Source organism: Ascidia mentula, chromosome 5 (assembly GCF_947561715.1).
Source record: "Ascidia mentula chromosome 5, kaAscMent1.1, whole genome shotgun sequence".
NCBI classification, from domain to species: domain Eukaryota; kingdom Metazoa; phylum Chordata; class Ascidiacea; order Phlebobranchia; family Ascidiidae; genus Ascidia; species Ascidia mentula.
In genome coordinates this window covers 2,468,358-2,483,711 of record NC_138570.1, presented here as the reverse complement: position 1 = coordinate 2,483,711, position 15,354 = coordinate 2,468,358, and the positions used below count along the sequence as shown (strand labels likewise).

General features: G+C 36.7%; 1 protein-coding gene across 1 annotated transcript; it reads left to right on the top strand.

Annotated features, from left to right (window-relative positions):
* Positions 1-781: 781 nt before the first annotated feature.
* On the top strand, positions 782-15,179 carry LOC145903610 (uncharacterized). Its single transcript, XM_082991704.1, has 21 exons — positions 782-954; positions 1,540-1,697; positions 1,872-1,968; positions 2,022-2,199; positions 2,508-2,626; positions 3,042-3,290; positions 3,516-3,734; positions 3,791-3,964; positions 4,167-4,336; positions 4,536-4,647; positions 5,106-9,671; positions 9,730-9,821; positions 9,884-10,043; positions 10,241-10,392; positions 10,614-10,746; positions 10,865-10,999; positions 11,188-11,295; positions 11,489-12,184; positions 12,734-13,420; positions 13,984-14,093; positions 14,217-15,179. Exons 1-21 carry the CDS (start codon positions 882-884, stop codon positions 14,352-14,354), a joined length of 8,526 nt encoding a protein of 2,841 aa, XP_082847830.1. The 5' UTR covers positions 782-881; the 3' UTR covers positions 14,355-15,179.
* Positions 15,180-15,354: the final 175 nt, after the last annotated feature.

Here is a 15,354-nt window from a genome sequence, read left to right as displayed (position 1 = left end):
ACCCGAATATTGGCATATAAGCATGCAGTAAAAGGGTTTAAATATCCAAAACTTAGTACAAACGTAACGTAATTATGGCTTCGATCTATGTAAACGTAAGTATGGACTTTCCAGGACGCAAAAAGTTTGCACTATTTTTGTGACTATGTGCGAACGAAGGTGCGGGGTTGCAGACTGGGTAAGTACCTTAACATAAAGAAGGCCTACAGCTAGACTTGTTGGGTAATGGTTCACTGAGTAGCATTTAGCTTAGAATTTCGGTTGTTACTCGGGCTGTTTCACAATTCCTTTCAAGGCAAAGGTTGCCAGCAATCAGCAAGAAAAGGTTGGAAACATTTGCTAATATTGGATGAAAAAGGGGGCATTTAGACTAGAAACGGACTTTGTATTTTTCAAGGCAAAATTCACATGATTTCAAAAGGCAAAGAGTGGAATCGCATAACTAAGTAGAATTTCCTCAGTCTCCTGTATAGCAATACGTTAGTGTTCTTTAGGACGAATTACAACCAGTAAAAGTAAACAGGAACAGAGCCCCGTTCTAGTAAGAAATTAACGACTGCTGGTGTGTCACAAATTGTTGTGAGAAACTGTAGCAAATGTTTACATTATTTGAGAAATCTAATATTATACGGAATCGCTATGGTTATTATATTTTCGTGTAAATTCAATCATTCCTGTATTTATCGTTCTTGTAACCACATCTTTGGGGTTGGCGCATGTTTTATTTTGAAAAAAAAATACTGAAAGTTTGCCGCCCCGTTTTAGTCGAAACTTCATTGTTTCCTAATGTTTCTTATGGTAAAAATGTAAATTTAGCTAGGATGCGATGCCGATCCTAATAGTCGTTTGAGAAGATGGCTGAATTCTGACCAGCCAAAAAAATGATCGGTGGATTTATTTGCATAATATTCATAATTGTCACCACTTCGACAACCGTCTTCAGCCAGTTGCCAGGTTTGTCTGTTTTTTGCGGTTTACTATATTTGGCGACGACACCAACAACGGGCGACATTTCTCTGGGTAAAAGTACTTTGTGGCGATTTGTGTCTGTTTAATTTAATCCAATAATATTGAAACTTTTGGGATTTAAAGCGGGAAAAGATTTTGGTTAAAAATATCGCCCAACGTAGCAAAATACGACGTGTGCTTGACGACAAATTGTTTTTAAACGATGTTGGATATTCAGAAAAACTCCAACATAAGCGATTAAAAAATTGTACAGATTTGTTGTTTTATTGCGAAAGGGCAGAAATTTTAAAAAGCTGTAACATTGCTTTACGAAGTTGAAAATAGGGAGTTTCCCAAACGTCACTTTTTAAATTTGATAACGTTATGAATGTAAACATTGGTTTATTCTCACGTATACCAGTGTGTTTTACAGAAGACACACTGTATTAAGCATATGGAATCATTATATAAGTATTCCAGATATTAAGGGAAATACATTTGTCAATACGTTGGTCCAAACCACGTAACGTGACTAATTAACTGAATTTAATTGTGTGCTTTCTGATGTAAAGTTACGAATTTTCGATCTAGCACCATCGTCAGTGAACGTTTCCAACCAGAACACAAACAACTTTACCCTTGACATCACGCCAGTTCTCGGTGCTGTATTCTATAATGTGTCCGTGGTTGCATTTCACACACCTGGTGACAGTGTAACAATATCAACTAATACCACAACAAATCTACCTGTAAGTTTAACCAGTGACAGACACATTCAAAATTGTTTTTGAGATATTAAACGATTTGCTCAGCGTGCATATTGGTTATGTTTTGCATTATTGTGTAACATGTAGAAAATGGTGTATAGAAAAAATACATAAGGTGTGTGGACATGCAATTTTTCTTTGATCATTGCCACATAGGTCACAGGCAGAAGAAGTAACATTTTTTACAAGGTATCTGTCTCTGCAATCAATGGTACTTTTGTTTCCAGTGTTTTTGAAACTACAGCAAGAACAGGTGAAAATATAAGCGTATTTTTAAGCATGACATTAAATATTTGTCATTTTTAGCCCCAAATGGAGTGGAGATTTTGTCTTTTATTACAACTCCTACATTCATTACAATATTTTTGGAGCAAATTCCAGGAGTTACTGCTTATGAAGTGGAAGTTACGAATGCAAACAATGATGATGATACAAGAGTTGTTACAGTACCAGATAATGTTGTTGGTTCCTATTATGTAACGATGTATGTAAAGTTAATAGTTTTGTTAGTGCAATTAAATTAATTTGTCTGTGTCAGTTTCATAGTATTGTTGCCTATGTTATTATTTGTTTGATGTTTAATGTCCATGTGTGTACGGATTGTTTATTTAGAATGAAATTATATGATACAAAAATTTGGAATGCCTAAACTTTGTTGAGCCAACAAAAAATTTACATACATTTTTTCGGGTGAAAGCATTGATTGAACTTGTCTGTGATGTCAGTGAACTTACCTCCTTATTATTTTAAAAATTATGGTTGGTTGTGTATTGTTATTTGTTTTTTATTCAGAGTCACGGGCCTGTCTCCAAATTCAAACTATAATGCACAAGCAAGAGCATCTGAACTTGCAGGAAATGCCTATACTGTTATTCAAAGTCCCTATGGTTCTGTTAAGTCTGTAACCACAGGTATATAGTAACTAATTTTATTGCGAAATTAACCAATACAGAGTTACTTTTGAATGTTCTGATTTAAAATTTTGACAGCCCAGAGCTTTGTATTTTCACTTTCATAAATAGATGGGCGAAAAAAACATTATTATATAGACCAGTACCAGTCTATAACTTATTTATACCCAGTAGGTACAGAAAGGACAAATCAGAAAATATCTTCACACCAAAACTTGTTGTTATGCATGACATTATTTGGTAAAAACTATGTCTTAGATGGCCAGTCCATTAAATAATGTTTATCTACATTACAGGTCTGTAGTGCAAAAGGATGGGGATCCCTGGTGTAAATAATTTATATTAGTACTAACACCAGCAAAAATACACAGTTTGATCTCTACAAAGTTCCAACATCTAAAAATATGATTTACAGATATGATATCTGCATTTGGAGCAGTTGATTTGTTGCCTGGAAACTGCAATTCATCTATCCTACTTGAGGCATATCGGAAATTGTCGAGCAATGTGGCTGGGATCAAAATTCTTCCGACATTAACTAACACTACGCTTTGTCAACACGAGATTTTCTTAAGCGATCAAAACCTTTCACCCAATATCTCCACCCTCAACTTAGAAGCTGCTAATGCATCACTTTATAAAAACTCAGTTGTGCAGAATTATGGTAAATTCATTTTTTACAACAAATGCCTGTACTACTGCTCTAAAATTCATTTCGCAAACGTTTCAATTCCAACTACAATCAATGTCAATGTTTGTAGTTGCGATCGAAACATTTGTAAAATGAATTTCAGAGCAGATATATAGACTATATTGTATGTACCTGTAAAACCTTTGGACAGTGTCCAATCATGCATTAGTATTGACTAAAGTACATTAACTTTTGCAGGATCTCAAAATGGGGAATACATTGCAGGAAATATATCGCGTACTATGATTCTTATATTTTTAAATTCCACTTGCCAAGGCAGCCAAGCTTCTGAAGTACTGACAGTCTATGACAAATTTGGTATTGTGGCTTCTGGTATAATTCTTGCTGCTGGACCTAATGAGAGTGATGTGGCTCAAGGCTTAAAAGAACTGACTGTCACTGAAACTTATGTAAATGGTAAGGTCTCTTTCAACTTTTTCATTCAAACTCTGCTTATTTTGTGATTTTTACAGTTACAGGTGGAAATCTAAGTGTTTCGTTCCTCCCTGGTGAAATATATGCAATTGGCCAAAACTATTTGTACCAGGCATGCAGTGGTCTTAATCGGTCCAACAACTATGACAGACGATATTCAGCAGATGACTCAGCATCGAGCCAACACAAATACACATTTTTAACTACTGCAGGTATTGTCGAATCAAAACAATATTGTTGCTTTTGGAATGTTTTCTCAACTCCATGACATGAGAGACAAAATTTGAATGTAATACAACTACCCTTTGAATAGTATTATTGAAATCACTAAGTGATGTTTTGTTTGGTTCCACACAAACATATTTCATTTACTTTGCAATAATCTGTTAGTTTTTATTCTTTCTATATTTTCAGGTCCACCAGTACTGTTACCATCACAACTCAATGTGACATCCTTTAATAACCAACTTGTCATAACATTTACCTCAAGCATTCTTGCACGTGCTGCTCAGTTTGATATTACTGTCAATGGAAGTCTTGTAACTTTAAATGAAGTTGTAGTCGACAGTTCTGAATTATACCAGGTTATCTTGGTTCTTTTAAAGTTTATCATTACACAAATTTATTTTTATTCAAAAAATGTGTTATTTATTAAACATTGCTTGAATACAATTAGTAACCACATTTATGTGGAAGAAATCTGTGTCTAAATACAGAATGATACAGCAAAATATAATTTCACTATACAATTGTGCAGGTGTTTTTATGAACTTATTTCACCAGGTTGTGTTTCCAAATCTAACAGCTGGAGACACATATGAAATATCAGTTACTGGATCAACTCGGACAGTTTATGGAATGTTTCAGACCACAGTCTTGGGCCCCTTCATTCACTGTAATACAATTAACTGCCCATCCCATGCACTCTCATACTGTTGCTTTACAATTTACTACTTGCTTAACATAAACCACTATAGTTAATTCAATATATTTACTTAACTCGATACAAGAATCCAAAATTTCACACAAACAGTGACTGATGAACAAACGTCAGTGCAACATTTTATCATAAAAAAAACAGAAATGTTAATTTTATGTAAATGGCTTAACTGTCAGTTTCTGTACTTATTGAAATAGAATTTAAACTACGAAAATAGTAATTTTCGATATGTAGCAAGAAAGGGCAGATTTGTTCGTACCACTAAATAAAACGGTTTACTTACATCTTATTGACATTTTCCTAAATACAAGAAGTGAATAAACTGATAAAGGATACAATTATAACTAAAAACAAATGCCCCAATAAAAAATGTCAACTTTGTGCAGAGGGGGCAAGGTTTCATTATTTTTCAGATACAAATCCATGCACTGAAAACACTCATAATTGCCACCCTAATGCAACTTGTACAAATACTGAAGGCAGTTTTAACTGTACATGTGACCCTGGATATACTGGAAATGGAACATCTTGTCAAGATATTAATGAATGCAACATTCCATCTACATGTGACTCTAATGCAACTTGTACCAATTTACCTGGCAGTTTTAACTGTACATGCAATCCTGGATATACTGGAAATGGAACATCTTGTCAAGATAATAATGAATGCAACATTCTATCCACATGTGACTCTAATGCAACTTGTACCAATTTACCTGGCAGTTTTAACTGTACATGTAATCCTGGATATACTGGAAATGGAACATCTTGTCAAGATAATAATGAATGCAACATTCCATCTACATGTGACTCCAATGCAACTTGTACCAATTTACCTGGCAGTTTTAATTGTACATGTAATCCTGGATATACTGGAAATGGAACATCTTGTCAAGATAATAATGAATGCAACATTCCATCTACATGTGACTCCAATGCAACTTGTATCAATTTACCTGGCAGTTTTAACTGTACATGCAATCCTGGATATACTGGAAATGAAACATTTTGTCAAGATATTAATGAATGTCTATCTTCATCTACATGTGACCCTAATGCAAATTGCACGAATTTAGTGGGCAGTTTCAACTGTACTTGCAATCCTGGATATACTGGAAATGGAACATTTTGTCAAGATATTGATGAATGTCTAAATTCATCTACATGTGACCCTAATGCAAATTGCACGAATTTACCAGGCAGTTTTAACTGTACATGCAATCCTGGATATACTGGAAATGGAACACTTTGTCAAGATATTGATGAATGTCTAAATTCATCAACATGTGACCCTAATGCAAACTGCTCGAATTTAGTGGGCAGTTTTAACTGTACATGTAATCCTGGATATACTGGAAATGAAACATTTTGTCAAGATATTAATGAATGTCTATCTTCATTTACATGTGACCCTAATTCAAATTGCACGAATTTAGTGGGCAGTTTTAACTGTACATGCAATCCTGGATATACTGGAAATGGAACACTTTGTCAAGATATTGATGATTGTCTAAATTCATCAACATGTGACCCTAATGCAAACTGCTCGAATTTAGTGGGCAGTTTTAACTGTACATGTAATCCTGGATATACTGGAAATGAAACATTTTGTCAAGATATTAATGAATGTCTAAATTCATCAACATGTGACCCTAATTCAAATTGCACGAATTTAGTGGGCAGTTTTAACTGTACATGTAATCCTGGATATACTGGAAATGAAACATTTTGTCAAGATATTAATGAATGTCTATCTTCATCTACATGTGACCCTAATTCAAATTGCACGAATTTAGTGGGCAGTTTTAACTGTACATGTAATCCTGGATATACTGGAAATGAAACATTTTGTCAAGATATTAATGAATGTCTATCTTCATCTACATGTGACTCTAATGCAAATTGCACGAATTTAGTGGGCAGTTTTAACTGTACATGCAATCCTGGATATACTGGTAATGAAACATTTTGTGAAGATATTAATGAATGTCTATCTTCATCTACATGTGACCCTAATGCAAATTGCTCGAATTTGGTGGGCAGTTTTAGCTGTACATGCAATCCTGGATATACTGGAAATGAAACATTTTGTCAAGATATTAATGAATGTCTATCTTCATCTACATGTGACCCTAATGCAAATTGCACGAATTTACCGGGCAGTTTTAACTGTACATGCAATCCTGGATATACTGGAAATGAAACATTTTGTCAAGATATTGATGAATGTCTATCTTCATCTACATGTGACCCTAATGCAAATTGCAGGAATTTACCGGGCAGTTTTAACTGTACATGTAATCCTGGATATACTAGAAATGGAACATTTTGTCAAGATATTGATGAATGTCTAAATTCATCTACATGTGACCCTAATGCAAATTGCACGAATTTACCAGGCAGTTTTAACTGTACATGCAATCCTGGATATACTGGAAATGGAACACTTTGTCAAGATATTGATGAATGTCTAAATTCATCTACATGTGACCCTAATGCAAATTGCACGAATTTACCAGGCAGTTTTAACTGTACATGCAATCCTGGATATACTGGAAATGGAACACTTTGTCAAGATAATGATGAATGTCTAAATTCATCTACATGTGACCCTAATGCAAACTGCTCGAATTTAGTGGGCAGTTTTAACTGTACATGTAATCCTGGATATACTGGAAATGAAACATTTTGTCAAGATATTAATGAATGTCTATCTTCATCTACATGTGACCCTAATGCAAATTGCACGAATTTACCCGGCAGTTTTAACTGTACATGCAATCCTGGATATACTGGAAATGAAACATTTTGTCAAGATATTGATGAATGTCTAAATTCATCTACATGTGACCCTAATGCAAATTGCACGAATTTACCGGGCAGTTTTAACTGTACATGTAATCCTGGATATACTGGAAATGAAACATTTTGTCAAGATATTAATGAATGTCTATCTTCATCTACATGTGACCCTAATGCAAATTGCACAAATTTACCGGGCAGTTTTAACTGTACATGCAATCCTGGATATACTGGAAATGAAACATTTTGTCAAGATATTAATGAATGTCTATCTTCATCTACATGTGACCCTAATGCAAATTGCAGGAATTTACCGGGCAGTTTTAACTGTACATGTAATCCTGGATATACTAGAAATGGAACATTTTGTCAAGATATTGATGAATGTCTAAATTCATCTACATGTGACCCTAATGCAAATTGCACGAATTTACCAGGCAGTTTTAACTGTACATGCAATCCTGGATATACTGGAAATGGAACACTTTGTCAAGATATTGATGAATGTCTAAATTCATCTACATGTGACCCTAATGCAAACTGCTCGAATTTAGTGGGCAGTTTTAACTGTACATGTAATCCTGGATATACTGGAAATGAAACATTTTGTCAAGATATTAATGAATGTCTATCTTCATCTACATGTGACCCTAATGCAAATTGCACGAATTTACCCGGCAGTTTTAACTGTACATGCAATCCTGGATATACTGGAAATGAAACATTTTGTCAAGATATTGATGAATGTCTAAATTCATCTACATGTGACCCTAATGCAAATTGCACGAATTTACCGGGCAGTTTTAACTGTACATGTAATCCTGGATATACTGGAAATGAAACATTTTGTCAAGATATTAATGAATGTCTATCTTCATCTACATGTGACCCTAATGCAAATTGCACAAATTTACCGGGCAGTTTTAACTGTACATGCAATCCTGGATATACTGGAAATGAAACATTTTGTCAAGATATTAATGAATGTCTATCTTCATCTACATGTGACCCTAATGCAAATTGCAGGAATTTACCGGGCAGTTTTAACTGTACATGTAATCCTGGATATACTAGAAATGGAACATTTTGTCAAGATATTGATGAATGTCTATCTTCATCTACATGTGACCCTAATGCAAATTGCACGAATTTACCGGGCAGTTTTAACTGTACATGTAATCCTGGATATACTGGAAATGAAACATTTTGTCAAGATATTGATGAATGCAACATTCCATCAACATGTGACCCTAATGCAAATTGCACGAATTTACCGGGCAGTTTTAACTGTACATGCAATCCTGGATATACTGGAAATGAAACATTTTGTCAAGATATTAATGAATGTTTATCTTCATCTACATGTGACCCTAATGCAAATTGCAGGAATTTACCGGGCAGTTTTAACTGTACATGTAATCCTGGATATACTGGAAATGAAACATTTTGTCAAGATATTGATGAATGTCTATCTTCATCTACATGTGACCCTAATGCAAATTGCACGAATTTACCAGGCAGTTTTAACTGTACATGTAATCCTGGATATACTGGAAATGAAACATTTTGTCAAGATATTGATGAATGCAACATTCCATCAACATGTGACCCTAATGCAAATTGCAGGAATTTACCGGGCAGTTTTAACTGTACATGTAATCCTGGATATACTGGAAATGAAACATTTTGTCAAGATATTGATGAGTGTCTATCTTCATCTACATGTGACCCTAATGCAAATTGCACGAATTTACCGGGCAGTTTTAACTGTACATGTAATCCTGGATATACTGGAAATGAAACATTTTGTCAAGATATTGATGAATGCAACATTCCATCAACATGTGACCCTAATGCAAATTGCACTAATTTACCGGGCAGTTTTAACTGTACATGTGATCCTGGATATACTGGAAATGAAACATTTTGTCAAGATATTGATGAATGCAACATTCCATCAACATGTGACCCTAATGCAAATTGTACGAATTTACCTGGTAGTTTTAGCTGTACATGTGATCCTGGATTCTCTGGAAATGGAACATTGTGTCAAGATGTTAATGAATGTCTTTTAGGACAAGATAACTGTAGCCCTAATGCTGTGTGTAATAACACAGTTGGCAGCTATGACTGTTATTGCTTTCCAAATTATGTTGGTGATGGCATTAATTGCTCAGGTTGGTTTGATGCTCTTGTATGCCTTTTGTTTGTTTGTATTTGAAATTTCTTCTTCAGGAATCTTGAAGCCTGATATCACCCCTGACTCTGTTAACTCTTCTTCGTTTGCGGTCAACTTTTTGGTTCGCGATCCAAGAGTTTTCCACACGGTTGGTTGGATACATTTCTTGGTCATTGGCAATGTATTTTTTTATGTATTAATTATTTGTAGTTAATTATTGTTAACACTGCAACTGGAGACCGTCAGGTTTTGGAAAATGTTACCAGTGATTTAGAAGTCATAGGTGGTTTGGAACCTTCCACAAATTACTCCATTGTTGCTTCTGTATATGGTGGGAATTTAACCAGCGACGTAATGTACCAACTAACAGGTAGTATGTTTCCTTTGTGGTAGAATATGCTTTTTTACTTTGATAGACTGTAAATTTTTAGCTTGTTTGGCATTATTGACGAAGGAAAAATCATTTGCTTGTTAACATAGTGTATTTTTTGGTTGTCCACAAATTCAACTTTGTGCATAACATGTGTTACCATTACTAACACCTTTCCTGTGTCTCTTTTTCCTAAGCTCCTGGTGATGTGAGTGGATTTGGTATCAGGGAAATTGGTTCCAACTATGTGATTTTGGAGTGGAAGTCAGCTATTGGTGCAACTTCTTATGTTATTATAGTTTCCTTGGTTACAGCACGGAAGAAGAGAGTGGTGGCTGGTGGAAATATGGTAAACTAACGCATAGCCTTCTCTTAATCATGGAAAAAGTGGAATAGTGTGAATGTGTTTATCCAAACTTTAGTTACACCTAACCAGTGTTTTTCGACATTTTATATACCAACAGTAACATATAGATGGAATTATTTCTTTTTATTTTAACAAGCACTTCCTAATATTCACCTTTTCTTGAGAAAAATGTGTAAAATAACATCTGTGTTACTTTTTTTTAGGAAATCAATCTTCCTCAGAATGCAACAGGTTACAATGTTAGTGGGCTGCTTTCAGGTCAGGTTTACACCATTTCTCTGGCTGCGCGAAACGCTGGTGGTACTGGACCTCCTGTCGAGAAAAGTATCACAACAAGTAAGACTTGTAGCTTACATATTACTATTGCAAGAAATATTGTTTGGTGCCTTCCAAACGTGAACATTATGATAAAGTGTAATGTAAAACAATAATTCAACATTGAGCATTTTTCCAGGACCGGGAACTGTAAGTTTGGATGCTACCAGTTTCTGTACGTTTGTATTTATTTCTTGGGGAACAACTGCTGGAGCATCAAACTTCTCTATAGAGATTTTATCTTTAGTAGCAAATACATCTCTCATACAAACAGGTAGAAAAAATTAATTTTTTTCTTAAAAAAAACAATGTCAATATATTTGTCCACTTCTTTCTATATTTAGTACTGTGAATAATTTGTCATTATCGGGCCTAGGTTGTAAGACAATCCTGTTTTATTCTAGCAAAGTGTTATGTTAACTTTTATCAGATATGTTTCTAATTACTCTGTATAATCCACAGATACAAGTGTGATGTTAATGGACATTGGGAACTGTTTGAATTACACAGTTTCTGTGTCAGCCTGCAACGATCTATGTGGTTCTCCAGTAACAACTATATTAATTCAAGGTAATGTATGACCAGATTCAAGCACGAAAATAGCCTTCAAGTACAATGAATGCGCTGACTATTATGAGTAATGTGGCCAGTTAAGTAACTGCTTGGTCTACATACCTCCAACTGAATTTGTTTTCTTTATGGATAGGTGTCAATAAATAAATTTCTTCTGCTGGATTTGAAATTCACTTGTCTTTCCTTACAGATTGTTGTCATGCCAACGCGACGTGCCGGAACTGCTCGGAAACATTTCAATGCACTTGCAACAGCGGTTACTACGGCAACGGAACCACGTGTGTTGATATTGACGAGTGCGACACGGTGACGTCATTTGCTGCGCGCGACCAAATTTGCCAATCGTCGGACGGTGACTTCTCACGCCTGATTGATCCCGCAGCAGCGTTTTCGTGTGACACGATCGCAGACTGTCACAACACAAACGGCTCGTTCGATTGCGATTGTGACGTAGGCTTTACTGGAAATGGCTCTAATTGTACTGACATTAACGAGTGCATACTGGAAACAAATCCATGCCCTGGAAACCTTTCGTGCAACAACACAATAGGAAGCTTCGCTTGTGTATGCAATACTGGTTTCAGTTGGGACGGCGTGATGTGTGACGACATAAACGAATGTGTTATGGACCCTGATATATGCACAAGCAACAACACAGGATTCTTGCGTTGTCCAGAAGATGGTTCGCCCTATCAACTCTGTCACCGCCAGCCGACTTGCAACAACACAGTGGGCAACTACACGTGTGTATGTGACGACGGATTTCAAAATAACGGGAGTTTTTGTGCTGATGTGAATGAGTGTCTGAATATTCCTTGCGATGAAAACGCCATTTGTTCGAACCATCCTGGAAACTATTCGTGTGTTTGTGGGGTTGGATTCACAGGTATAACCAGGGTTGGCGTGTTCAATGAAGGGTAACTAAGCGACTGTTTAGGGCGCTTAACCTTAACGGGAAGCAGAACTTGTTTTTTAAAACTACACCGGCTTTTATCTGTTATTACACAGTAATATCAAAACAGCGGTTAGGGTTGCTGGAACCAAAACATTTTTATAATGATGGCTTTTTAAAGTGACTTCAACTGGCACAAAATGGCCTTACCTCGGCCCTTGGTACATATATATGACAAAGGGGAGAATTTAAATAAATTATCAAAAGTTGCTTGTTGATTGGATATTTTAGTAAGTCTACTCTAAGATAAAATAATATTTGGATCCAATTACCTCCTCACAGGGGAAACGTTTAACAAACTAGTCAAACTTGGTTGATGTTTCGAAATATGAACTAAAAGTGATCAAACTTCCTGTTTCGGCCTTACTGTAAATGTTAAAATAATTTGTATGAAAGAATTAACAACGTATGAACTTTTAAAAAAATTTAACTTCGTCTATCCAAATGTCCAAACAGCGAAATAATAAACACGATCCACTGCAGGCAACGGCACTCATTGTGAAGACTTGGACGAATGTATGATCAATTCCAGCGTGTGTATCAGCAACGCAAGTGAGTTTAATCCGTGTCCAGAAGACGGAACATCCTACGACGTCTGCCACCGTCATCCAACATGCAACAATACCCTAGGCAGCTACACTTGTGTGTGTGGTGGCGGATTCCAGGCAAATGAAACTTTATGCGTGGATGAGGACGAGTGCGCGGAGACGCCTTGTCACTCAAACGCGAATTGTACAAACTTACCCGGGAATTACTCGTGTTCGTGTAGAAGCGGTTATATTCCTAACGGTACGGACTGTATTGACGTCGATGAGTGCAGTGCGCCCGTCTTTCCTTGTCACGAATGCGCGGATTGCCGAAACAACTTGGGGAGCTACGAATGTTTGTGTCGTAACGGTTCAACTGGCAATGGAACGCATTGCGAGCATAGTCGATGTTCGGAGAATCCGTGCAACAGAAACGCGGACTGCTCGGAAACATCCTGCAACTCCACTTGCGTTTGCCGTGGTGGTTTCTCCGGCAATGGATCCAACTGCTTCGACATCGACGAGTGCGTAAATGCCAGCATATGCCCACCTGGCAGATGGTGCAATAATACAATTGGAAACTACCAGTGTCTCTGTAACCCTGGGTTGCATGACAGCGGATCTGCTTGTGTGGCGATAGCCGGTAAGTTGCGTTTTGTCAAATAATTGTTTTCCCCAACGATCATTCTTGATTATACCGCTGTTGTTTCGTGCTTTTTTTGCTCGCTATAGCATCCAATATGGGAGCGATGCTCTCTAAACTTTTTTAATGGGTGCAAAACGTTCCTTAGTATGCAAGTTATCAAACTTAAGTGTAAGCTTGCAATGTTACATTTTATGAAGACTGTCATAATTTAAAGTCCCAAAAGCCATTTGTTGGACTAGTTTAGGTTCGAGGTTAGCTCTACAATCTGCAAAGAATAAAACGAAAGCCTACATATATCTTGTGTGGAGTGGTGGTGATTATGAACAGGCCCGATCATATAGGCACATTTGACATATCTGGCCTAATCTTTACGCGACTCAAAAAATGAGTGCCCGCAATTTACCATGAAAAAATTTAAGACCAGTTGAAATTGTGTTTGGTCTCTATTTTTGGGAAAATATAGGGCCCTCATTTTTGTTTAATCGGGCCCTAATTTCCTATGGCAGAACTGGATGCTTACCGACCACTCACATTATTTACGGCCTGTGTATTGTTTTCAGGGTTAGCTAGCTGGCTGATACCCTTCATCGTTGTCATGGTATTGTTCGGGGTGTTGCTTGTCGCTGCTGCAGTCGGATATGTTGTTTACCGACGAAGACGACAGAACGAGGTAAAGTGTTTTTTTGCTGGGCGCGCTCTGAGTTTGAGAGATGCGACTGTAGGTTTCACCCAACTTTAAGCTTCGAATTATTACGCGATTGGATTTTTTAAATACCGCGATCTCGTTCCGTAGCCTGCCGAAGACACTGCACGCCCCACCAGCATCAAAACCGGCAGAGATTTATACGACAAACTGGATACTAGTAACAGCGAAGCGACGACAGAAAACAAACCAGTCTCGGATGAAAACGATGACAGCTCCACCTCCTAACTCTGGCTTCAAAGTCACACAACAGTGGCCTTGAACTGCGTACTTTGTGTCGCTATGCAAAAAGTGTAACTAACGAGTCTAAGATTGCAGAATACGCAAATTGTTTACGATCATTACGCATGGCCAGTGGTGACAAAAGTGCAAGTGTTAATCCACAGGACAGTTATATAAGTTGTTTGTTTGAAACAAGCCATTACACCAACAATTGTTTTGTTCGTGCTTTGTGCAGTTTACATGTTGTATGTTATACACGATGTTTGAACTCTCTTTTGTCTTGCAATCACTCAACAGTATTACTGCTTCTCGGCTTTTATCAGTAGATATTAATTGTGTGACTGTAGCTGATGCCCATGTATCGATTTCTCGTATAATTGCCCAAGCGCGTCTACAAGTGGAGGTTGATCGCATACCGTTGAAAACTCTAGGTGTCGCTCTTCTCCTTTGTTGCTTATTGTCGTATGATGACGTCAATAATCAAAAAAAAAAAAAATGACGTCAATAATCGTCGGAGTGTTTCTTGAAATAAGACAAATTGAATTTTTCGATCCCTGCGCTGTTTCTTATTTAAGTACTAGTCATTTGTCGCCGACGAATGACTGAACAACAAATCAATCTAAAATCCTTTCACTAGTTGCTATATTTCTTGTTTCTCACGCCCTTTCTAGATTTTAACAAAGGTTTCGCCCATATTAGAATTTGATCTAAGTTTTTTAGATTTTAGTACTTGCAGAATGGAAGTAAAATATATTAAAAGGAAGTTCAACGTATGGTATATAAGCGATTACCCTCTGCGTAATTGCGGTAGAAACTACGAAATGGAATCCGCAAGTAGAAAATTCTAGTGCTGCTACATAGACGTCACAGTATCTCGCCCAACACATAGTCTGAACTTTTGCGGCAATACCCTATAGGTATTTTGTGATACCAGCGTTCTTTGTTTTTTGTCCCTAGGTTCACATTACACGGCCAAGCAGGTAAACGTAACGGTCTACTGGTTTTG